The sequence below is a fragment of the Anopheles stephensi genome, chromosome 2, assembly GCF_013141755.1.
Source record: "Anopheles stephensi strain Indian chromosome 2, UCI_ANSTEP_V1.0, whole genome shotgun sequence".
Taxonomy (NCBI): domain Eukaryota; kingdom Metazoa; phylum Arthropoda; class Insecta; order Diptera; family Culicidae; genus Anopheles; species Anopheles stephensi.
The window spans coordinates 61,103,961-61,129,685 of record NC_050202.1 but is presented as its reverse complement, the minus strand read 5'-3'; the positions used below and the strand labels follow the sequence as shown (position 1 = coordinate 61,129,685).

At 47.2% G+C, this 25,725-nt stretch overlaps 3 protein-coding genes across 8 annotated transcripts in view; 1 reads left to right on the top strand and 2 right to left on the bottom strand.

Annotated features, from left to right (window-relative positions):
• The window catches only part of LOC118506545, a 24,168-nt gene extending 10,738 nt beyond the window's left edge, over positions 1 to 13,430 (top strand). Inside the window, exons 1-6 of one of the 3 annotated variants that reach the window (XM_036043836.1) lie at positions 1,734 to 2,902; positions 8,327 to 8,643; positions 8,779 to 8,892; positions 8,958 to 10,514; positions 10,584 to 10,713; positions 10,782 to 13,430. In XM_036043836.1, the coding sequence (XP_035899729.1) occupies positions 8,476 to 8,643; positions 8,779 to 8,892; positions 8,958 to 10,514; positions 10,584 to 10,713; positions 10,782 to 11,143 (2,331 nt within the window). In that variant the 5' untranslated portion in view covers positions 1,734 to 2,902; positions 8,327 to 8,475 and the 3' untranslated portion in view covers positions 11,144 to 13,430. Of the gene's footprint in view, positions 1 to 1,733; positions 2,903 to 8,006; positions 8,100 to 8,326; positions 8,644 to 8,778; positions 8,893 to 8,957; positions 10,515 to 10,583; positions 10,714 to 10,781 lie in introns of those variants that run through there. The other 2 variants (XM_036043838.1, XM_036043837.1) reach the window with 2 other exon arrangements.
• Positions 13,414 to 25,661, bottom strand: LOC118506544 (probable ATP-dependent RNA helicase DHX34). The gene is made up of 6 exons (XM_036043835.1): positions 25,527 to 25,661; positions 15,357 to 17,360; positions 14,697 to 15,287; positions 14,215 to 14,626; positions 13,849 to 14,149; positions 13,414 to 13,784 (listed from the first exon to the last, which is right to left on the bottom strand). Exons 2-6 carry the CDS (start codon positions 17,340 to 17,342, stop codon positions 13,466 to 13,468), a joined length of 3,609 nt encoding a protein of 1,202 aa, XP_035899728.1. The 5' UTR covers positions 17,343 to 17,360; positions 25,527 to 25,661; the 3' UTR covers positions 13,414 to 13,465.
• On the bottom strand, positions 17,474 to 25,725 carry LOC118506547 (GPI mannosyltransferase 2). Of its 4 annotated transcripts, none has more exons than XM_036043840.1 (3): positions 25,527 to 25,725; positions 21,567 to 24,740; positions 17,474 to 21,484 (listed from the first exon to the last, which is right to left on the bottom strand). In XM_036043840.1, exon 2 carries the CDS (start codon positions 24,562 to 24,564, stop codon positions 22,882 to 22,884), a length of 1,683 nt encoding a protein of 560 aa, XP_035899733.1. In that variant the 5' UTR covers positions 24,565 to 24,740; positions 25,527 to 25,725; the 3' UTR covers positions 17,474 to 21,484; positions 21,567 to 22,881. The 4 variants fall into 4 exon arrangements, with proteins under 4 accessions (XP_035899733.1, XP_035899732.1, XP_035899735.1 ...); XM_036043839.1 differs by having other exon boundaries at positions 20,733 to 21,505; XM_036043842.1 differs by lacking the exon at positions 25,527 to 25,725 and adding an exon at positions 25,239 to 25,489 and having other exon boundaries at positions 20,733 to 21,505.

The window sequence follows — 25,725 nt, the reverse complement described above, 5'->3', positions numbered from 1 at the left end:
TAATTGAGCTGAGGGTTTAACCTCCGGTTGCGCGATTGGCTGTGTTGTAGAGCGTTGGTATGTGGAATTGTCCACTTTTGTTTTCGCTGATGTGAGTTAAACTCTGTACATGATCGTTTGATAGTAATTTCAAGTGATAATTATGATTCGTGCGTGTAATGCTACCGTTTTCCGGCACGGATGTCTAATTTGCTCGTGAGACAGGCCAGTGCGTTAGTTGAAGGTTAATAGGTTAATTTGAAAGATAAACAGACATTTAAAATGTAGAAATGATCACATTGTATCCTGACAACTAAAAGAGTATTATTTTTTATGATAAAAGTTACCAAAATTATACTCCATAAAACATAAAGGATGTTTTTAAGTTTGAAATATTTAAAGCAATTAAGTTAAATCAACAGCCATCAGCCAACTTAAATAACAATAATCAAATTCTCTCGGGATGATTAAAAATATATAAACATTTATAATAAAAGTTACCAAATTCTTTTTTCTATTTTCTGTTTAACGGATGTTTTAAAATTCAAAATAACTTTGTTTTTAATTTCAAATATAAATTAGCCAGAAAGTATGCAATTCTGTGCACAAAAACTTTCTGCTTTAATTTTCCCTCTACGTGTTTTATCACAGACAGATAGAACGTGACTCTCCACATCGTTCCGTTGTTCCTAAGAGTTCAGTTTCGACACACGATTTACATCGGTTGACTGGTGCATTGAACACAAACAAGGCGTATCAACAAACCAAGAAAAAGAAAAAAAAAACCCCGCTGCAAATAGAATCCGGAAGCAGTGGAAGAGCTTTGAGAGAAAAAAAAAAAGTTAGGCTACGTTTCCGTGGTGGTTGTTCCTTGCTGGAAGTTGTCGCTTAACGCTGTTGTTTGCATGATCTGTGTCTAGTGCCGATTCTGTTTGTAGAAATCGGCACACGCACCAAGGCCGATTTCAGGCAACCGATGTTGGCATTACAATTTTCCACTTCATCAACCGTTTCCGGCAAAGAGAGGCAAAACAGACGGAAAAGCACTGGCAAAAGCTCAATCAATACATTTGTTTATGAGTGTGTTTCCTCCGAGTGATGGGACATTTTCGTATTACGCACCTTACGAGGGCGGCTGTTGATCATGCTCTTTATTGTTTCGGGATGATAAGTGTAGATTAGGCACAAACATTCTTCTCAGAACTGAAGGTGAATATGATCAATCGAATTAAAGTTTTTTTTTTTAATTTTGCGCAACTTTTGCAACGAGAGTAATGAGGGCTGCCTTTTTCTAATTTGTGAAAATTGTATCTTGCATCGATTAAAGACTTAAATTTAAGCAGGTAAAACGATTCCACACTGAACAGGTGGGCGATTGTGAGAAATTGCTAGTAATGATTCAGTTTTTGATGGATCGGCGTGAAGGCGTTTGAAGGGCGCGATAGGGCTTGATGCGTTCGTTCTTGGCCCGGTTTGCCAATTCGATCTTTTTCCTCCATCGTTGATCTTTCTCCGTGCCTTGAGGAATGATGATAATCGCTTTTAAAGCTTTTATGTTTTACCCACTCGGGCAAGGCTGACAGGCAACCGGCAATTTGGCTGACGTCATTTAATGGAGGAGTAAGCAGCAGCGCTATCAACCGCTTAGGGTAATTAATTTTGGGGTTGGAATATTTTAAAGATACAGAAATGGGATACATTTTAAGTGTTACAAGTTGATTTATTACTTTAAAACTTGATTTATTATTTTATTAAAACCGGTATTTTATGCTCATCAAAACTACCTTCATCAACCATTACCACACTCAACGGACGCGAAAGCTGTGCCGGTAAAAGCTACACTCGCTTTGAAAGCTCACAACATAACCACACACACGCACGCAACGCGCATGTCCCGTCCGATGGCAGCTGTCAAAATGTGTATACTCGTGCGTCCTTCGCCAGGATGAGACGGATGATAAACGCTGAGAGTCATTACGCACGGCATCCTGCAAAGCATCCTAGTATTTGAGCAACTTCTCTCGAAGCGGTGTGACTAGCGGTTGTGTACGTGCGCGTCGCGGCCTGGACCATGGGTAGGATAATCCCGCCAAGAGGTGTAATACGGCTGCCGTAGCAACAGCAACATCTCCATCCGAACACGCACCGAGCGTACGTAGGCTCCCGCACCGTAGGAGGCGGCGGCCACGGTTTACACGTCAAGGGAAAGTGTTTCGGTGTGTGTGTGTGCGACGAGTGTTTGTGTATTGGTGGTACTGCACTGTACGCGTAGTATGTTTATGAAGGATGGTGCAATGTTGAATGTTTCGCCAGTGTCAAAGCATCCTTCGTCTAGCCTGGAACCTGGTAGATGAGCGTTCCAGGCGTTCCATTCTTTCCACTGTTCAGTGCGAACGTGCCGCAGAAAAGTCAGAAAACGCAAAGCAGACTGTGCATTGTGTGACGTGTGCCTGGGATATTATAGAGTATTTGTTGTGCTTAAGATAAAGCTCCTTTGTTACGCAGTTGAAATGCTGTAATAGCTGTGTGTACCTCTACCTCTTTGCTGTGGAAAAAAAAGGGAAGATATTCTCAAATGAGCTGTTGGATCTGAAGAAGCTCTTCGTGTGCGTGTGAGCGTGTTTAGAAACAGAAAACAGATATTGGAGTGCATATTCACCAGTCATCGAAAGGCTCCGGGCCCGCGAAAAGTCCTCCGTACCCGTGTGTCTCAGCCTAATGTAGTAATGTAGTAGCCTGGTGTCGCATTGTCAAGGATACTGCGACTCTGCATTCTGTGCACGACGGAAAAGAAGAAGAAGCAATGATGGCGTAAAGTGTCCTGTCCCGGTGGGGAATGCTGGCTGCTGTCCTGCGTCGGGCGATCATACCGTACGGGGATCTAGTAGACTGGAATAAATGGACGGAACCGCCGCTTGCATAGGTGTGTAATCTCTACCTCCAAGTAAATAGAAGGTACCGGGCGATTATATGTGTGTGTGTGTGTGTGTGTATGTGTTGCGTCCTTGGGACTGGAGTGTGCATACAATCGGGATCGGAAATTAGGACGAACCATCCAACCACTTGAAGATGATGATGATGATGCTCCATTTTCGAAACATGTGTCTGACGGTGTGGTCTGTCTGTCTCTTTTGATGGGAGAGTTTTTTTTGTTTCTTTCTTGCTTTATTTAATTTGTAAATTGTATGTGCATTCACTGAGAGCACAGCGCACAGCTACGAGCAAAATCATAGGGCCCCCTTTTTTTTCCTCGCTTCTTTACTGACCTCATTCCGGAGGGTACAGTGACAAATTTGATGGTACGTTTGGGTGGTAAAATTGGTTGTTTAAAAATGCATGCCCTGCCGAGTTTGTACGCCCCTAGCCTAGAGTGATTGAACTGAGCAATCTTAAAACCTCGAAGAAAACGGCCAATTTGCGATCTTAGTTAGGAAGAGCACATCTCTTACGCTTGTGCCTTCCTTCCTTGTGGGATAAAATATGTATTTAGGGGGGAAAAAACGCACACAAACCAACCGGTCCGACGCCATTCGTAAGTAATGCAATTTAGATGCCTTGTTGTCGGAGTTACAGAGGACTAGGGCCGTGGTATCTGTTTCCAGTACGAAAGATGGCCAATCTTAGTTCACTGGCAAATTGATTATTCATGTTTCTGGCTGCTGAATGGTACGGTGGTAGGCGGGACACGGCAGAGTGTAAACTGAAAACAAATGATACTGTCTAGCAAATCTAACGAAAGGTCAGCTCCATTTGTTACATTTCACATCCTATCCGGCAACCATACTTTCCCCGGTGAAGTGTTTGTTTCTGGCATCATCTAGCGCTGTACAAAATTTGCGTATTATTCCGATAATAATATTACAATCAAACCATTTAAACAACTTTCCAATTTCCGCCATCCGTCAAATTGTAGTTCGATCGATTTCGTGTAACTTCATCAAACATTTAGCAGCGTGTTTTCCTAATCCCTGAATTTGCTGGGAACTGGCTGTTCATACACCCGGTAAATGATCCTTCCAGCGATAATCCTACGCAACTTTTTTTCCTACTCAATCTACTTTCCGACAAGCTGTGTGTGTGTGTACGTGTGCTTGTGTGTTCAGTTTTGTTCTTCACAACCATTTCGGGAAACTCGGGTTTGTTGGATGGAGTTTTTCCACTGGCCATTCTGGAAACCCTACAAATTTGTTTTAGCTTTTGATCAAATAAAGAAAGCGCTCTTGGCGAATGAAACAAAACGCTTAGGAGAAGGCGCTAAGTCAATGGAGCATTTCAACATTTAGCTAGTTCGATGTTTAATTCTACCCTCCCGGGAGCGCTAAAATCCTCGCTGGCCTTGGTTCGACAAGACTTTCCTTGACGTTGGGGATAAGGAAACTTCTAGCGTTTCCTTCGAAAGTTGCTAGTGTTTGAATGTGATGATGTTTTTCTTTACGCATAAAAAAAAATAGTTTACAATGAACGTGCCTTTCTTCCCACAGTGCTCTTTGCTTGTTTGATGAAAAATAAACACGCACGCAAATGCTTTGGGACAACGGTAGCCTATTGCTATTCGTCTAGCTTTTGGCGAACTTTTCCCGACAGAAACAGACCTAGATTTCCCCGAAACGTATTGTTCTACGCTCAACTCCCGGGCTCGTATCGGTGGCCTCTAATTAGATTACTTCCGCACGCAGTTTGACAAGGCACTTTACTGCGCGAAAAATCCTTCACAAGATGATGGGGTGAATGTCAGCACTTTTCTCGAAGAGTGCTCTTAAGCTCGAGATCACATTCGCCGCCCGCCGGTGGCGTTAGCAGGGGGCGGGCGAAACGCGAAGAACGATAAAGGAAAATGCAAAATGGTGAAATACTCAACACGTTCCACAAATCTCGACCCTACACCGCACAGGTTACCACTGAAGCTTAGCTTACTGGGGCTTACCGTGCAATGTTTTAAGCGGGAATGATTAATTTTTCACTTTTCGAGTTGCATTCGCATCGCTTGACTAATCAGTGTTGGTTATAAAATTTTATTAGAATATAAGTAGGAGTATATGTAAAGCAAGCAAATTTCACATTGTCTTTTTATGGATATTTTTGATTAAAAAATCAACTAATGTATTTTGTAAAATCAGAAGGATCATGAAGAGATAGCACAAAGCCCCGTCAGATTAACAATCAACAATATTGGACATCACACAACGGGCTATGTTTTTTTTAATGAGTGCGTATAACATGCAGAGGCGTGAAAATAGTATTGATTAAAACCCGATAAATGGATCCATTCAACCGCACAATGGTTACGGGTTTCGCACCTAAGCGGAAAAGCGCCCGAGCAACATTGCTAAGATTGCTCTCGGGCGTTTAACTGAGCGAATCAACGAACAAACGTTCGCTTCCGTTTTACGAAAATCAATCACCAAAGCTCTTGCTTGCAAACACTTTTCCAAGAAATGCCTGTCGATTTAATACGAAACGAGTCGAATGAATCGGGAGCATTCGGAGTAACGTATTAAGTACTGGTAATTACACTACAAACAAAGCCTCGTACATCGCGCATCACGTTGTCGCTCCAATTCGAGTGAGCGTGGGCACTGCATTTCATCGCCCCGTTCCCGTTTCACACAAGGCAACAAGGCAACAAGCGCATTTCGTATGCTGCGGTGGATGGTGGTGGTGGCAGCAACTTCCATGCAGGAATGTCGATGCATGACGGATCCATTCACCTTATCCCGTCGTTGCGAGCGGTTTAATTCAATGCTTCAATGCTTTTCCTCGCAGTGTCTTGCCAATCACCTTGTTATTCTGCGGATGTGCATGCAGCGCTAGTCAACGACCCAGAGTGTTGGTGTGGTGGCCTGCACTTGCCAGACGTGCAAGGGAGCAAACGCGTGGATGCGTGGTGAAATTTCCCCCTATCATTTTTGCCTAGATTTAGCTCGTTGACCTGTGCTGACATGAGTTGATTGCCTGCTTGCCAGTGATTCGTAAAAGACCGGGCGTCTCCATGATAATGAGCACACAAAGTACTGGGCGCCTCCATCATCCTTTCGTGAGTGCGGCTAAAAAAAAACTTTTGCAGTAAAACGTGTCAGTCCGGTGGGAATAAATAACAAGGGTATTTTTTCATACAATCATTCTGCATTAAAAATCGCGCAACAATGATACAATCGTAATTTTTGTGAATAAAAAAAGTCCGACACGTGGACGGAGCATGTTCGGTCTAGCTGAGAAATATGCAAATAAATTAAGCTCACGTGGGCTGGCTACAATAACCAAGGAAGGATGAACATTTTGTGGCTGTTGTTATTGACATGCCAAACACACACACACACACACTCATTCCCCACTCATTCACAACGACATTCCTTTGCACAAGGCTTGTATCAAAAACCTGGCACGTGGCACAATTTCATTGCTCGACCGAGATGATGCTTCCCGTTAGTAGTGAATTGTTCGCGGCTTATGCAAAACACGCGAAACGAGAGGCAAAGCATAACTCCATCCTCTGGTGGCCGTGCGAAGGGACATCTCCAGTGCGAATGTTTGCGGAGGCTCCCATATTTATTGGTTGATGAAAATGACGGATTTCTTCCCCTACCACGTCACTCCTCCATTCAGCCATGGGATTTATTGTTTGCTTTATGTGTAAGCTTTATTTATGTTTGCTCCTTTGTTTTTCATTATCATCCCACGAACAGCTGCATTTGTTAAGAGGCTCCCATAAACAATGGTATGAGGTTTGATCTCGGCACCGTCACTGAGGACGCAAGGACAGTGCTAGGGGTTATTTCTCGTTTGGAGCAACTGAAACCCCCCGGTCGGAACCATCGTGGGCGTGTGTGATTTCTCGTTTTGGATGTTGCTTTGAAGATTCGGTGGAGACGATGTCATGCAAACCAACGGAATGTCAAAAATAAGAGTTTTCTCGGAAGCGTGTAGTATCTTGTTACAAGCAAAAAAAAAAGAAAGAAAACAACTACCTTGAGTGTGCGGACTCAAAAAATAAATTTACGCTCAAGCACACGCAGAAACTTGCTGGCACGTGACGGGTGTAAATAAGAAGGGCGAGCGTGATGAAATAAAAACATTTGCCGCCTCTCCGGTAGCACCGGAAGTACTGATATTGCCAGGGTGATTGAAAAACTTTCGACAACGCACACCGGCCGAACCGGATACGGGATGTGTAAGGGGAGGGTTGGTCCTTGAATGACATTTCTAAAACTGTGGCTGTCACGCTTTATGGCGGAGCAGAGCTTCATCACCTGCTGTTTCAGTTCCGGTCGGATGCATGCATTGGGCGCCGCTCGGTACAGCAATGGAAAACTTTTACGCCGGAAGCAGTTCCGGCGATGGGGTGTCCCGGGCGAAAGTTTCGGATCGTTTCTACGGTGATGGTTCGCAAGCACCCGCGTTCCACAGGATGCTCACGATGCTCTGCTGTATTGAGGAAGCGAAAGCGGGTGTTTGATTGTGGATGGAAAATATGAAGGTTCTTCCTGGGATTGGGAAATATGTTCTTAGCGTGCTGGTAGAGCCGTACCGGACGCAAGCTTCTCGGAAATGCACGTTGCATTATGTGTACCATGAATAGAATCCCAATAAATTGTACCTATTTTCTCGGTTGGAACAATGTATCCTTGATCTATTGTGGTTTCGGTTGTAAAGCAACGATGGCATTTTTTTTGTTTTGTTTCGGTAAACTCTGAAGTAGCTGCTGACTCTATTAGTCCGAAAATAAATCTCATCTAAATTGTGTTGCGGGCTACCGTTTCGGGTCACTGGAGACACCAACCCAACATGGTGCGTCCGTATTGGCCTGATAATGTGATTTGCTACCATTAGGAGGTCGGTGCAATATGATGTTCTACCTATTTCTGGGAACGCGTTCAATTCAATTATTGAGTTCCATCAGCCTGCGGCCGTTGCGGTTGCGACACATTTCGAGGAATAAACACACTATTTTCCAATCTGGATCCTAGACCAACTTTTGTCGGTTGACAACGGGACACGGGATGCGTATGAAAAACGGTACAAACAGTCCGTATTCTCGCCGCATAACCGCGGTGGGTTCTCTTGCTTTCGGAAAAAATAAGAGCTGTGACGGCTTTTCCGCGAAAATAAACCATTTGCAACAGGTAAACAGTTCCATTTTAGTTGGAGCGCTGTGGTTTAGCTAGAATCAATCAGCCTCTTTCTGGGTTTCTAGTGTTGTGTTGTGTAATTTTAATAGATTTTATATTATTTTTTTAAAGATAAAGTTAGGTTAGGTTTAGGAGGCGCCTCGTTTTACCTCGGTAAAACATTCGATTTTAAATCAATAAATCATTAAATTATTTTCTCTATCTTTGTCCATTTCCCACAGATCAACTGATGTAATATAAAACGGTGAAGATAAAAACGGAAGCGATGAAAACTGCAGCCTGTGCATTATAGCAAATAGCCGATCATTGACATGGTTATCAAGTCAAAGGTGTAGCCTTGTTGGACGAGAAACAAACGATTCACTAAAAAATGGGAAGCTTGCCAAACTTGAGCGATCTCTCAACGGAAAAGCTTGAACGACGGCTAGAGGAGCGAGAACGCATCCTAGCCCGAGAACGAATAATTGAGCGTGATTTTGGCCGTGAAAAGGAGTCGATACGAACGCTTGAACGACCCGTATTCATCCACAAGCAACAGGTATGCGTTAGTAGTAGTAATATCAGTAGTAGAAGTAGGCGATGGAATAAGACCTGTCAAACCAGCTGCTGATAGTAGAACTGTCAGATGCAAACAAAGCAACAAAAAGCCTTATCCTTTTCCTTCTCACTACAGATTGCCGCTGCAAAAAGTATTTTTCAACAGAAATGTCCTCCAGGTTCGAGGAAGGTTATGCGAACACGAAGCTCCGGCCAAGCGCATCACATATGGGACGACCCAATAATTGACGTAGGTATAGTGGTGGTAGACGTATTGGAGCAATAACTAATTTACTCTCTTTCTGCTTTTTACAGCAATACCTAACGAACTACTCGCCAGCCTCGAACCGTAGCCATCGGATCTCGGTCGGTCCCACCTTTCCCGCAGCCTACCAGTTTCAGTCGTCCTCGCTCGGGAACCGACACCGACGCGACTCGGTCAACAGCTCGATCGGGGCAACGTCCGTGCGGAAGCTGTTGACGGTACAGAACCGCAGTTACGGCTGTCGGCACAAGATCCCATCGCACGTACGGTCGAAGATGATGAAGAACTTTATCCTGGTGGCGGTGGCCCACGGTTTCATGTGTACCGCGCTGGTACCGCTCATAGTGCTGCAGGGCGCTAACTCGACCTGGTTCCAGCAGGAATCCTGGCTAGCGGCCGGGCCGGACGTTGGTTCCGGGCTGCTCAGCTTGTGCTGTGCTGTAACGGCCGGTATGAGCTTGATGACGACCAAGCTGGTACAGCGCTTTGGGTACTCGATCGTCCTGGCAGCGAGCTATGGTGCTGTTTGTTTGTTTTTAGCTGCTCACATCTACCCCGTACTGTTGTCGTTGGTTCCCGGGTATCTGCTGCTAGGGCTCTTCCTCGGACCTTCCGTCATCTGTAAGCAGGCACTGCTAGTGTCGATGGCCGGCAAGTTGAGCTGCTCGCAGCCGGAATGTGGCGGAGCCAGTACGGCCGGTGCGAACGCTGACAGTTATGATGATCACCGGTTGCTGTGTAGCCGGCAGGAGCAGGTCCGTCGGCTAGGCCGATGGTTCCGAGCGGCGGGAGACTTTGGAATGATTATCGGCACGATCGTGGCCGCGTTTGTGTTGACATGTGCTGCGGGTTCGAACCGCATCGGTTGCTACTACATATCGAGTCTTGGTCCACCCGCTCCGAATGCGGCCCTAACGGGGACCTTGAACGGAACGACACCAACGTTCAACGGGTCTCACAACGATCAACCGGTCGACGGAGGATTGCCACTGTACAGGGACATGCTTATGTCACTACCGGAAGCTACGGAACAACCCGTAACCGACAAGACGGCATCGACCACTGACGGCATCAAACCTACCAAAGCTACATCTCCCAAGGTTGTTACTCCGTCGATGCCAACGCTACGTGAAACGATGTACTTCCTGTACAATATCCGGCTACCAGACCCGACTGGGAACGGTGAGGAGGGATCGCTTCCTCCCAGCACATCGAGTGGCCCTTCCGGTGGAAGCCTCGACGAGATGCACGATCCAGCGGCACCGTACATGGATCGGTTCCCGTACAGCATGTTCCAGACGAACGACTACGGTGAGCGCATCTGTGGTTCACACCTTTGTCCGGTATGGGACAGAAACTTGCCGGTCAACAGTAGTGCACTGGAGAATCAGTTAAAACTGCAAGGATACACAGGTGCCACGCCATTGATGTGTATTTATCTGGTGTTTGGTGTGTTGGCCTTTGCCGTAACCGCATTCACGACGGACATTGAGTTTAACGTCAAGTTTGACTCTATCAGGCGAATGTCCGACACGCTGCTGTTTGCCGGACCGCTCGCGTACTTCGTGGGCACCGAGCAGGCGTACATGATGGCCGATTACATGAAGGTAAGTAGCCGCCGTTGTCTGTAAATTTGATTCATAGGAGATCTGACCGAGATCCGACGTTTATTTCAGGCTTTTGTGGCATGCGAACTAGGGCCGAACAGTGTGGCCGGTGTTCTGGTCGGGATGGGTGTGATGCAACTGATTGCAGCCTGCACCCTCAGCATGCTTCTGAGACACACTAAACGTGTCGTAGTTATTGGTTGGTACATTAAATAACTATCTCCTCCAACTTGTGCTAATCATTCGTATGTTTCGTTTGTTCCGTAGTTGCTGGCTTTATGTTCCACGCTTGCCTACTGCTTGTGCTCCTGCGCTGGAAACCTTCCAGGGACGATAGTGCCGTCCTGTACGTCATACCAGCTGCCTGGGGAGTGTGTAACGCGGTCTGGGAAACGCTACTATTTGCTTTAACGACGCTCACGCACCCGAACAAGTTCGCCGAAGTGACATCACCGCTGCAAGCGCTACGATTTCTCGGCCTAGCCGTCACGTTTGCAGGGCACGGTGTACTGTGTGAGGCACCGAAGATTATCATCCTAGCCATACTGCTGGTCATCTCCGTCATACCGTACACCATGCTGGAGCTGAAGCTGGAAAATCAACGGAAAGCGCTGAAGCTTAGCTTGTGACGATTGTGTGCCCACGATTACTAATGTTCGGCGAAGCAGAAACACTACTGAAGCAACCCACCGGGGACGACGGTAGTGTTTGGTGGCCCACACGAACCGGAACACATGAAACGATGGCGCCTTTGCTTCTCCAGGTAATCGTAGCCTTGCGTGCGTAGACACATACTGGGGAGGAATAGGTGGTGACGTTCTGTCGAAGAGTATTGCCGCAGCATAGGGCGCGGAGGTACAGAACGCTCCTAGCAAAACAGAGTTAACAAGTAGGTCATTCTTATCGCCTTAACAGTGGTAATAGCACACAGTGGTTGGCACATGCAAGGCCCAACTGGCATAAGTCACGTGCGCCATCTTCAAATTCTCTGCGCGCGTCTAGATGATCTCCACTGCTCTCGTTTGCGTAACTTACTGCTACTACCGTAGGCTAGTGAAGTTTTGCTCTCGTTTTTAGCCCCATTTCAATATTGTGTGTCTGTGTGTGTGCAATCAATGTTATCCACTCTTCCGGATGTTGGAGCAGGGCACGTCGCCATAGCAAAGGATCGTCGAATGTTACGCGAACTGAAAGGTGCAAGAGGCTGTAGGTTGCTCCTAACTGGTTTGTTTTTCCAATGCGTTCAACCACTTACACACATGTTTCCGCACGGCCTCCACACTTTTCGGCCATTCCTAGAGGCTCTAGGTCCAGTTTTAACATCTTCTTCACACCAAAGAGGCTAAGCGCGGCAAGAAATGGAATATTGGCCCGGGGATGAAAGGAAACACAAATAACAGTTCCAACCAACTATCAAACATCGGAATTGCGGAAACTAAATCCAGTATCAGTAGCAGGGAAAAATTGATATTCGAAAATGAAGTGCTTAGAGTAGAGCTACACAAGATTGATGTTCTGAATTTGTGCCAATTTGTCAACGAAAAACCAAATCGTATATACATATATATATGTAGAGAGATATTTAGGGGATTAAGTAAGTGTAGGAAATTTATACATACTGGCCAAAATGATTGACTGCGCAAAGATTAGGTGAAATGCACTCCAAACTATTCCCGTACTATATTGCAGGCAGCTTAGCGTGGGTCTGAGGAGTTGTGGGACGTTTTATTGTAGGAGCGCAACAGTGCACTTATAGAAACTACTAGCGGCAGCAGTACTAGTAACTGAGTAGTAAACGGTCACCTTGTCTCGCCCCATGTCGCCGGGTTTGGTAAAGCTTGCTTCGTAAAAACGCATCACCTGCGCAGAATGATAGTGGCAGACACGTTTGCATTTAAAAAAATAGACTAAATTTTGCGAGCGATGAACTTTGTTCGAGTCCTACGTCCAAAGCTGCTTCTTTTCGTTCTAGGGCTCCTAGAAAAAATAGTGCTCCACGGTTCCAAAGAGCTTTACGCGCAACTACCTGACCCTTGTCTTGGCTCTTAACGATCAGTTGCTAACCGGGGCGGTCCGGTGGTCGAGGCGATAACGGCGACGATCTTCAACACTTGGCTTTATTCGATATTATTCGATAAGGTCCTTTAGTTTTTTTCTTCCAAACAAAGTCTAATGTCCACTGATGAGATCATTTGGGAGTTTCTTCGATCGACGCCGTACTCACCTTCAGAAGACATTTTTCAGAAGCGCCATCTCCTTTCAATAGCAGTATCTCGTGTGTTTTGTCCAAAACTGCTTCAAATCAACTCGTATACATCGCATGGAACATGTTAAAAATCAGTCTATTTTTTTTTTAATGCATACGTTAAAATTACATAAAATTGGTGCCAAATCCGCGCTAGGTGTAGACAGTGAAACCTCATCACATAGCACCAGATATTAGGATTTTAACTGAATACGGTGAGATTGCCCACTAATCAATTGAGCTAATAAGGCTTAATAAGGCGAAACAGTTCCATACCAACTCATAGCTCTCAGCCAACCTTAGCAACCAATGGCTATGGAAGAATTGGGACAAATATTTGGAGGAAAACAAAATGAAAGCGAAGAGCGATAAAACAATGGTTTGCCAATATCAATCAAATCGGAGGTGGTATACACAACCGGGTCTACCCGTGCGGGCCTCCGTGACAGTCACAGAAACGCTTCGTATTCCTCCATGTTGTGTGGGTCAGTAGTGATTTCTGAACACTTGTAGTAGTAAACCGAACCGAATCGAAGAGTGTGTGTGCGTGTGTGTAAATGTGTACTGCTGCTAGTGAAGACGATAGAGATGGAACGCATTATCAAAGCCAAACAGTTATCCTATACACACCCGAATAAAGTCGAAAGAATAGTCTATACACGGACACACACCAGCGCGCAACGGCATGTTCTTTATTGTTCCCTCGTTAGTCCTGCGGTTCCTGCTTAATGCGCTTCCCGCAACCCTTCTTGTGTTTCAGAACGTCGATTGCGCTCAACACTAGCTGCTGACCACAGTTTGGACAATTGTACCGGGCCACATTTAGCGCTCTGGATGAACCCATCATCTCGCTCGCTGCTGGCATCGGCACACTCGCTTCGTCGTCCTTTATCGGCTTACAAATGACGGCGTGTTGAAGCTTCTGCAATCCGGTCAAGCGGTACGTTCCCCGACAATGGGCACATTCCCAGTCCTGTTCCAGAATTTGCTCCTGCATCTGCATACTCCAATCTGTCTCGACGACACTTTAGGGCGAAGCAGAGAGGTAAGTAGGTCATTTTGCTTAACCGCGCAACAATCCGTACTTACCAGCCGTAGGTGATGTTTTCGGTCAGAAACAGACCTCCCTTCGTTTCGTTGTGCAAGGGTTGGAAATCTTCCGCGAACGGGTTAGGATTGGGCAGCTCCATTCGCTGCACACCATCGTCATCCGCCATCGTAGGTCCAACGTAAAGTGATTTCAGATCTGCCGGCAGCAGCTTCTTCATGGTGTAGCACACTTCCGTGTTCATGTACTGTGCCAGGCTGGACCAAAGCTCGAGGTTCATCTGCTCGATCGAGACGTTCCGTTCGACTTTGGTTAGCTCACCGTCTGCCGTTACTGTGAGAGCTGCGAACAACGGTTAGCAAGCTTAAAGAAAGCTGAGGAATTTAGTAGGGAAAATCGCCCAATACCTTTTAGCTTTTCCGCCAGCAACCGATTCCAGAGTCTTCTCAGCTTGGTGGCTTTCAGCAGCAACGCTTGCCCACTTTCCGGTGCCGGGAAGTCCAGACAGAGCCAGGTGTCACAAACGATCCGCGAGAAGGTGAGGTTCGTTTCGATCGTGTGTGCAAACAGCAGCATTGTTTGGGCGGCCGGCATACGTAGCGTGTTGGTTAGGTAGGATTTGTTCGTCTCCAGCAGCGTCAGGTAGCACACAATCTGGTGCCGGGAGCTGAGCGGCTGGCGCGATTTGTATGTGGGTGGTTTCTCCTCTATCTCAGCGTCCGTCAGCTGCAGCAGTTGCGCATTGTTGCCGAAAAAGCTCATCGGATGCAGCGATACGTACGGTTTGGCGCGGGTGTGAAAGAATTGTTCCGATAGGCTCTAGAACATCGAGAGAAAAGTTAGGGTTCTGAAGTGGACTTTTATGAGCAGACACTATACAATACACTACCTTGCAGTAGTTGAACTCGTCAGCAATTGCCACCTGAGGATAGAGCCCACTGACCAGTATTAACTTCAGCGTCATCAGATCTCTATAGCTGCAAGCCGTGGCGCCCGAAACCAGATGCTGCAGTTTTGAGGAATCGTGACTCAATCGAAACTCTACATCCCTTATGTCCACCTTCCCGTCGTCCGCGTCCTCATCGCCATCCTCGCCCAATCCCCAAGGATCCGATTTGAGCAGCTTGCGCTTGCGTGGTGCTTCCATCCGATGCGCTTTCCGTAGTTCCTTCAGCTGGCGTAGTTCACCGTTACGAATCGCACGCTCCGCACTGGACAGATGATCGGTGTTCTGGGCCTCCATCAGGCCGCAGTCCTGCAGCAGATCCTGGAACTGATTGCGCAGCTTGGTGATTTCGTAGAACCGTTGCTCTTCCAGACCTCGACGACGGCACCACACCTTGGAGCTTTCACTGCGCCGATCACCATCGTCACGACGCCCATAGTCCGTCCGGTGTTGCTTTATCTCCAACCATTCCTTGTAAGCGTTTAGCAACGTGATCGGATCGCCATGGTCGGACTCGAGCGATTTGCGTGCTCTCTGCGGCAAGGAAGTAAATAAGTAAAGGAACGGGAGAACGCTTCAATCTAAATCGATTCACCAACTTACCTCACACTCCGGATCACGGTACGCTCGATTGGTGAACGGCGACTGTACGCTTAGTGCTGCGGCCAGCGTTAGCACAGGTTGCAGCTGCTGAAACACGCAACCCATCAGCAGCATCTTCCCGATACCGATGTCGACGGGAATCTTGGCCAGCGCTTTACCGAGGGCCGTTAGCTTTTCATCCTCCGTCAGTGCTTCCGCCTCCTTCAGACTAACGATCGCGTTCTCCACATTATCCATCGGCGGTGGTTCGACAAAAGGAAACAGCCGCGCATTCGGCAGGCCCATCGATATCATCTGCAGCAACAGCGACTCTAGCGGCACCTTCAGTATCTCCGCCGTGCTGTACGCATCGAAATCGTAAAACTGTTTCTCCGCGTACAAACGATAGCAAATGCCTGGCCCGGTACGTCCAGCGCGGCCCTTTCGCTGCTCGGCAGATGCTTTCGATATCCAGAACTCCTTCAACCGCTGCATCTTCGTGGTGGGATCGTAGCTCATCTCCTTCACCTTCCCACTGTCCACCACGAACCGGATGCCGTCGATCGTGACCGACGTTTCGGCAATGTTGGTCGACACGATGCACTTGCGCATACCGTCCGGTGCGTAATCGAACACCTTGTCCTGCTCGGCGATCGACAGGGTACTGTGCAGTGGCAGAATGATCCAGTTCTTGTTCTTCTCGTTGTACTCGCGGGCAGCATCCACGATCGCCGTTATTTCGTTCAAACCGCTAAGAAACACCAGCACGTCACCTTTCTCCGTCGGTGGATACTTTTGGTCGATTAGCTGCAGTATCTGTATGTACGGTTCCGGACTGAGACGATCGCTTTGGGTGCGCTTGCCGGAACTGCCCGCTGCCCCGACCGGTACATCCTGCAGCTGGGGCATGTAGTGTAGCTTGATCGGGAACAGCCGTCCCGGCACCTCGATGATGCGGGCCTCCTCCTCGGAGAAATAGTCCGCGAACAGCTTGATGTTGATCGTAGCCGACATGAGCACCAGCTTCAGATCGGGCCGTGCCCGGATCAGACACTTGGCGATTCCGAGCAGAAAATCCCCGTGCAGATGGCGCTCATGCACCTCATCCAGTATAATGACCGAGTACTGTTCGAGATTGTCCGCGCTTGCCAGCTGCCGCAGCAGCAATCCTTCCGTAATGAACAATATCTTCGTGTTGGTGTTCTTGCTACGCTCGAACCGGATCTGGTAGCCGACCTCGGTGCGATACTCGGCCAACAGTTCGTGTGCCACTCGCTTCGACAGCGAAATGCACGCGATACGGCGCGGCTGCGTGCAGGCAATTCCTTCATACCCGGCCCGGTACAGATACTGTGGTACCTGCGTAGATTTACCACACCCGGTATCGCCTGCCAGCACTACGACACGCTCGCTACGCACAGCTTCCACAATTTCCTCCCGATGTTTGGCGACCGGTAGATTCGCCTGAGCCTGGCGTAGTTTGCGCAGCTTGTTAAACTTTTCCCGCTGCCGGAAGTCTAGATAGTGCGTTACGATCTGCAGCAGCTGGATCAGTTTGGTGCGCGTTATGACACCGGAACCGGCGCCTCCTAACCGGGCAAACAGTTCTTCGAACGGTACTCGAAGCGATATGCAGCACCCGAGCGCTTTACTGTATTCGGCAGGAATCGTCCCGGTCGGACAGTGTTCACGCTTGCTGCCTTCGGGAGCCGTGGTGGTCGGCGGATCGGGAAGGATCGGTTGTCCGGTACGTTTTAGCAACGCCTCATACTTGTTCACAAACAGCCAGAAATCGCCAACATCGTCCACTAGCTGATCGCGCACACAGTACCCGCGCAGCACCCGATTCAGCTCCGTTTTGTGATCCAGAAAGGAGAAATGAATCAGATTCGTCTGCTCCGCTTGACTGCAGACTGGTTTGGGGTCGCGAGATCCGGCTGGTGGACTACGCGATTTCGAACGACGGCTGGAACTTCGCGAACCGGAATGTCTCGATCGGTGACTCATGATTATGATGAAGATACCCTTGAGAATGAGAATCCGAATCATTAGTTAGGAGGAGGTTCGGGTAAGTGCGCAGACCTGGCTGCTGCGAGATTGACGGCCATTCGGAATTAAGTAAGACACACCGCGTTTGATTCGATTGAGAAACAGTTTATTGCAGTTACTATTAGAAATAGTCTAACAGTGAAACAATAGAGATATTGTCTAACGCGCCAAACGTCGTCGAAGATAGTAAAGATCACGAACGATTACTAGCCAAAGTCTGATCTTGATCTGTAAAAACGTTTGCTTCAACAAGTTTTGTATCGAATTGGTGTAACGACTAGAAGTAAGGAGACGCTCTCCCGCAACCAATCTCCCAGCAGTAATTAAGTATTTACCTATTCACTAAATTTAGTAGATGAAGAAACGGGGGTTTATAATAACGAGTCCTTTTAACGTTAAATAGTTGCTAAACTGCTCTGTCTCTCCTCGGAATCTATCTAGTACCTTTGCCCGGGAAACACAACTACGGATTGCAAATTGATGCCACATTTAAATTTAAATTCGAATTGAATTACTGAAGCATTGTATTTCATTGCTTTTCTTTCTGCTAGCATGAATTCGACCGACGATGAGTTAATGGAGGTTCATTGGTCAGATGCAGATGTTAACATATCGCTTAACCAGGCATTATTTGCCGAAGCTGTTTTGGAATCCCGGCCAAGCTTACCGGGGGGTGTAAAACTGAGAATGGCCAACGTCACATGCCAGGGGAAGGTGGATGGAAAACTCTCTCCGGTCCATTACTACCACCAAGCGTATGCGCCAACGATATGGATTTGTCTGTCTTCTGAGAGCCATCCGTGATACGGAGGTGGACACTTCGGGGACCATCTTCTACAAGTCAATCCAGATCCTGGCATACGCTGAAGACGAAGACATCTTTGGTTTGAGGCTCTCCTATGCAACAAAACTTTGCCAAAGGATCGAGCGAGCGGCACTAGAACTCGGGTTGGAGTTTCGGGTGCTGGCGGCCAACCGGTCATACTACGGCCTGAGCAAACTTCTCCACTCAAAATACCTGTCGCGGCGGACGAAACTGGGACTGTATAGAACATTTATGGCCCCAGTACACTCACATAGACCTCTGAGATATGGACTCTGTCCAAAACGGACGAAACCCTTCTAAGCCGCATTCGAAAGGAAGTTGCTCAGAAGGATCGCTGGCGTCTCACCATCGTGCAGCGTATTAGACTCGCCAGGCTCCGGTGGGCGGGTCATGTCATGAGCATGACACCGGACAATCCAGCCTGTAAAGTTCTTTTGGGCTGTCCAGACGAACAAACAAAGGAGGCGTGGTAGAATCTCCTAAACTGACTCCATCTCAGTTGATCAGTTGAATTGATCGCAGATGGCGTTGATGCGTCCGCCACGAAGGCGCTGGACCGTGAGCGATATCGCGGATTGTTGCAGCAGGCCGGTAAACCACTGCGAATCAGTTGTATCGCCTTTTAAGCTAGTATGTAAGTTTTAAACTTTACATCGAGCTGCTAAACCTGCCAGTAAGCCCTTGCCATTGAATTCTGACCTGTAAAATCCTGCCACCCCATTTACCCTTCTTACAGAAGTTGTTCTTCAGCTTGTATAACCTACTCTCAGCAATATTACCCCACTTCAGCGCTGTCATTGCGTAATTGAACTGGTTCGTTAGGTTTCGTTAAGTTTATGAAGTAGTTAAAATCGATTATAGTAGATGTGTATATAAAGCACGACCTGGTGACTGTGTGTGTGTGCGTTTTTAAATCTGCTTTTAAATAGCAATTCTACAAATTTATCTTGATTCGATTAGATTTATACGTGAGGAAGATTTGGTTGTTTTTTTTATATCTTTTAAGATTGCGTTTTTGGTTAACGGTTTCGATAAGTTTAGTGTATGTTTGTGTGAGTTATTATATGCCCCGTTTATATTCTTAAACCTCCATTACTAGCTAATCACTAACATGATGATGTTGAACCTCCGTCTCCCTTACCAGCTACTCAACGACTAAGTACAGTGTATAACGTGATGTTCCTGTTTGGTTTTACTTCAGTTATTAGTAGTGTTGGTTCCGCGCCCGATCATTGTATAATCAACAGTTGAATTGCAATTGTACCTACTGTTTACTTATCTGCTATCTGCTGTTCGCCCATTCCCTCCTATCCTCCCAATAATATGTTAAGTTCGTTCGATTGCCCAGTTCTACGATGTCCGCTATGACAAGGAAATATTTGTTTGATTGTTTTCGTTCGTGTGTTTAGGTGCTTTGTTGTAAGTGTCACTTTTCTTTGCTTAATTTATCCGCGGTTTGCACCACCTTTATTGAGAGCGAGTGGGGGAAAAGCTTTAAAACGGTATTAGGATTTTCGTTTAAACATGATGCGTTATTTAGGTATTTTTTTAAAGATGATTATTTCCTTTTTTAGTGGTTCTTCATTTTTGTTTTACTTTTCACTCAAAAATTTCCCATTTTGTTGCCGAATCATCTGCTTTGTAAAGTCTTCTTGTTATTATGCTATGATGGCAAAACCGTTTGTGGAGTAGTCCCGGCAAACAATTCGGGTCAGTTTGTAGGTGAGGGGTATGTAGAAATCGTGCGAAAATGGGTGAAACTCGTGGGGGGGCAATCTCGCTCGGGCGAACTAGCGGTTTTGCTCGTTGCAGCGCATGCGCTGTGCTGTCTTTGAATGTGTGCGTGCGTCAAAAGCGAGCAAAACGCCGCTATGTCAAAAAATGTGTAAACAAACTCTGTTGGAGTTCAGAAAGTAAACATGCGCAATCCGCTTGGTTATGTGCAAAAATTCGTGAAATAATCTAAATATTCTTTATTTTGAACAGATCTTACTTATTACCGATATGTGCAGTGCCGTGGAATAACAAAAATTGCTTCAAAAAAGCTGTGTGTGTGGCTGATACTCTAGCATCTTTCCATGTGTGTAAACAACGCCAAGAGTATTACTGTTTTGAGATCATCATATTTCATTCGGATTGCACATTACCGGGCAGAAAAAGGTAACGTATTGTTTTCCATACTACTGTGTTCATAGCAACGCCTACTGTTATTTCATTTGCGCTAATATTACACCTTGTTTAACCTATTTTTTTCCTACCTCCACCCATAGCTTCAAGCAACCAATTTTGTACAGCATCCGCACGCTGTATGAAGGTGTAAAACAAATTTTCATCTGTAAGATGCTCTTCAAACCTGTCCAGTGACTCTTCGTTGCTTATATATTGCATCGGGATGGTTTGAGCATTGCGTCGCACGCCTTTCATCGGGTGTATTGTGGCCACTACCGCAGCCGTTTGGGCAGTTCGGGCATCCAGTTTTAATAATGAACATTGTGAACAAAAATCGTGCCCAGGACAAGTTCTTTTTGCTTGAATTAACTCTGTGTTCTTATTTACATGAATAGATACGGTGGACGGATGAATGCTGCTTGCTGACGACTGCTCTTCGTGAAATGTTGATCCCGGTGATGAAACACACGGTTCCGGTGTCATGCTTGGTGACGGCTGACGGGATCCTTGATGCACGACAGTCGTTTTTGCCGGTCGCGCAACGTCATGCGCGCATGAACCAGCAGCTGAAGCAACAGACGATTTCGGCGTCGCACTTGTAGTCGGCTGCGATCCTTGCATTTGTTCGTCAAACGATCCTAACGATCACGGAATGCCATCCACGGATCCAGCAGCGGGAATGACCGATGGTACCGGCGTCGCACTTGTGGTCAGCTGCGATCCATGCGAACGCTTTAACGACATTGTCGCTAGTGGAACAACACGCACGGAACTAGCAGGCACAAGAATCATCCCACGTATCGCTTTCGTTGAGGGCTGCGTTCCTCGCTTTTGTTCCATCGATCCTGCCGGACGCGTAGCGATATCCACGGAACCAGCAGTGAGAGCAGTAGAAGATTCCGACGTCGCAGATGATCCTGCCGGTCGCGTAGCGATATCCATGGAACCAGCACCGGGGGCAAGAGACGGTTCCGGCGTCGGTCTTGATGACGTTCGCGGTCCAAAAACACGGATGATCGCGCCTGTGGAGCATAATACAGCCCAAGGCAGTTGTTGCAGTGCAAAAAGGCGCCCTTTCTTTGGTGGTTCCGACATTACATTTTGGCTGAAATAATCAATCGTTTTACTATTATTTATGTAAGTATGATAATAATTTGATTCATTGTCATGCACTTAATCTTACTTACTTTTATTTATTTATTTTTCAGGTGAAACTGCTGAGTTGTATTTGAATGCTGCTTTGCGGTTTGAAATCTGAATGTTTATGTTTTCAGCTGTGAATTTCAATAAAGGGTAACAATCACACGCACAGTGCCACATTCATGCTAGATGACACGCACACACTGAAAGAAATCGCGACGAAACAGCCAAGGGGCGAAATGGAAGAAATGGGCGAAAAGCTGTCGAAATTTGAAAATCGTCATAAAACGCGTCTAAGTGATGGCTTTTATGACGGATTTTTGCTTCGGGATTTTTCCCCCATTTCGCTCGATTTCTCCATACCCCTGGCCCTCAATCGTGCTAGCCGGGGTAGGATGTGTATATTATATACGGCTTACTGTTTAAATATATATAGATTTATTTATTATTAAGTATATTTATATATATTTAGGGGTAGCTCTGCAAGTTTCACTTTAGTGTTTCTTCGATCCGTTTCAGCACACTCTGTAGAGGCGCAAGTGGCGAACGGTTTCGAACGGAAGTCGATCCATTTGTTCCATGCGTTGCGTGTTCAGCGGTTTTGTCTTCTTTTAGAATAATTATATACATATATAGCGAACTTTATGACCACGCTTACTTTTTCTTGTTGATTTGACTAACTAAATGGTCAATGCCGGCGATCGGCTTGCACTGGGGTCTCTTGGGGTGATAGTGGGGCGACAATCGTGTTCGGTGGTAATGCAAGGCGGTTGATAGATACTTACTTAACATTACTACGCTACCGTACTACAGACTATCGAAGCGTTTTTTCTTCCAACAACCAATGGTTTTGTTTTTTAATTGCGTACTTAAATTAAATGCGATTCCGCTACGGTTCTCTAGTCTAGACCCCTTACTAACGCTAAATAAACAACAAAACAGTCCGGATCAACAAAATGAACGCTTCTCCCGATTTGGCTTGGTGTAGTGGTTAGTTTGGCAAATTTTGAAATTCAATTTTTATAACATTGCAACCGCCGTAATTCACAAACAATGAGCAAATGAGCAAGCGTAGGTCCTGTTGGTCGTTAAAACGGTCCGCGGTAAGTGTGACCAGGTTAAACCCGTGAGAACAATAGTGTTTTCTCTAATTTTGTTCATAGTTTTGGCAATATGTATGTTTTGTATGTAGAGCGAAAAAGGCACGAGATAAGTGTAATCCCAATGTGTGTAGAATGTGTGTGTGTGTTAGGTAACACCGTCTTTTTGCTTTGGTCGTGTAATAGTATGGTCGGTTTAGTGGTCCGCTGCAACTGTAAGCGGCAAAGGAAGTGTAAAGGTGGCGCGTGGTGGTGTCACGCCCTAGGTCCACGGGTAAAAGTTGCTAAACAATACCGTGCCCACCACGGTATACCCGAAAAAGTACACCAGGATGGCCTGCTGGCGTCCGTTCATCCAGCGAAAGTCAAGCAGATCGCTCAGCTCGATGTGATTCAGCACGTGCGTGCAGCTGTTTTCCTCCCCATCCTTGACCTGCTTCGACAGCTTGCGGATCACCTGTCGCCGGATGAAGGTCCGCTCGCCGGTAAAATATTCGGCCGTGTACCAGTACAGTACGGGGCTGGCGGCACACAACAGCCGGGTGGTAACTTGCACGTGAACGAACAGCAACGAAAATATGGTCAGCGCGAGCGCGTGTACGACGAACACGAGTGCGAACCGATCGTAGGGACGCATCAGCTTGTGCTGCTTTTTGGTCAGCCGGAACAACCCTAACCGTACGGCGTAATCCCAGTGATCGCAGAGATACTGGTAGGAGTTGCTCAGCGTCAAATAGATGGCCGGCAGTGCGAGCAGGAAGTTTGGCAGCTGCTTCAGCTCGTAGTATCGCAGAAAGCCCACATTCCAGTAGTGGCTCTGGACGTACGAGTACGACAGGGGCAGCAGATTGGTGCACCAGGGTGACGAATCGTCCGATTTGTTGCCCGCCAGCACGAGCCCGTGTTCCGCCGCATACTCGCGCACATGGTCGGGAAAGTTAAACTTCTGCACGAAGCAAAACAGATAGTAGTTGTACACCTGCGCAATGCCGTAGTGAAACAGCACAATGATCAGCATCGAGAAGAGCCGCGAGCAGATGCAGATGACGTTGTGGAAGTTGTACTGGGCGGTGATGCGGCGCACCGCAAAGAAGAGCACGAATCCGATGTTGAACATACCGTTCGAACGGCACAGAATCGAAAGACTGAGCGGGATGGTGAGGAAGATGGACGTTACGTCCTCCATGCACTGGTACATCACGACGAACGAAAGCCACGCGTACAAACTTTCGGTGTACGGTGCGGTGAAAAAGATGGAAGCCGGATTGAAGCAGAACAGCAGGACGGCGATTTCCGCCTTCTTCTGGCTGCCGAGCACGTGCTTGCTCAGGCGGTAGAGTGCTTTGGCCGCACCGATAAAGCACACCACATTGAACAGCACTGCCAGCAGCAGGGAAAGCTCCCGGTAGCTTACGAACGTGACCACCTCGTAGCTGCTGAGCGCACTGCTCACAATCTTCAGGATAAATGGAAACAGGGGAAAGAACGCGAGCGCATTCTCGTACGTGTAGCCGTGCTCGGCAATGTGCAGGAAGTACTGGCCATCCCATCGATTCAGCCCGCCCAGCGTGAAGCGTACCAGCGCATCGAGTGGCCGTTCGGGTGCGTCCTTGTCGTGCGGGGCAATGAAAACGCCTGCATCGTGATCCGGCAGTAGCAGGTTAGCGACGAGCTGCAGCACGATCACGAACAGCCGGCTACCGATGGCAAGCTTGGTGATTGATATGTGTAGAAAGGATCCGCTGGATGGTGGCAGTTCGGCCATGGTTGGTGGTAGATCCGCGTTTCTGTCCTGGCTCATCGCTTCCGCCCGGGCATGCTGGCTGCTGTGGTGGTGATGCTGCCGATGATGATGTTGATGCTGTTGGTGGGACTTCCCATTGCCTACTACGTGCATCCGTCGCTTTGGCGACGAGGTGCCTCCGTTGTGACATTCCGAACGCATTTTTGCACCAATTCACATGAGCAGCCGCCTAGTCCGAGATACATTAATTTTTCCGCTTCACAGGATGTTAACGCTGGGAACCGTTGTATTTGTTATCGGTGTAGCATTTGGGACCTAAGCTGAAACCGAATTCTTCACTACACAAAACACACACACACGCGCGCGCTGTCTGGCCCCTGGAAAATAGAGAGAGGAAATCGTATTCAGGTGCTGTGCCACTAACCGTTAACAATCGTAAGGAAAGAACAATCTAGCTGCCAAATTCGGTATAGTGGGAAAAGGTGTTTGAAGCTCTTTACCCAACAACAGCGCTGGGCTCAAGACGCACACCCTCTCACCGAAAGGAACTTGGCCACACTGTTTCACTTGGTGGTGGAAAATCCTGATACATAATCTTTCTTCTTTCCCCGGGGCCGACAGCACTTCCTTCGTTCTGTACAGGGGGCCGATCGCTTGCGTGTAGACGGTAGTGCGCGTGTCTCGTTGCATACGGGGCCTGGCTGCCCCGCGACGAACCATGCGACCAAAACAAAAGCCACGATATTGCTTGTGTAAAGCAAACAAATGGTTTGGTTCCCCCTCCGTAGCCTAAATAAACTTCAACGCGGTTGCGTGGATTGGGGGTTTCCCTGGTTTTGTTTATTTTTTAAGGTGATTGGTTGCTATGTTTTTACCGTTTCGTCGCGCTAGCATAACATGCTATGGACCGGGACGACCACAACCACTACCACCACTACTACTACCACCGTAAACGGGCAATCGAACCACAAAATATCGTCGGGGGATAAAATGAGCCGTTTCCGGAGCTCGTTTGGGAAAAGATGGGCTGGCGAAGGTACGCGCACGCGTTCGCCGGACGTTTTTCCGCGTGTTCAGAGTTCGCGCGAGTTGGGAAAAGCTGTGTGCGTTTGTGTGTTTGCATTGCTAAACACCAGAATGAACGAAGCAATAGGATTACTTACGGCAATAACACCGGAACACTAACAGAATGTGATTAGTCTTAATGTGTGTACTTTCTTGCAAGGGTTTGTATCAGGGGAAACCCCATTTTTACACCGGAAAACTTTGTTTAATTGCGAATTTTCGGAAAGATGAAGTGTATAACAACAATCTTCATCTTCCAACACCGACCGAACAGTCGCTGAGAGGTTGGACCAATGT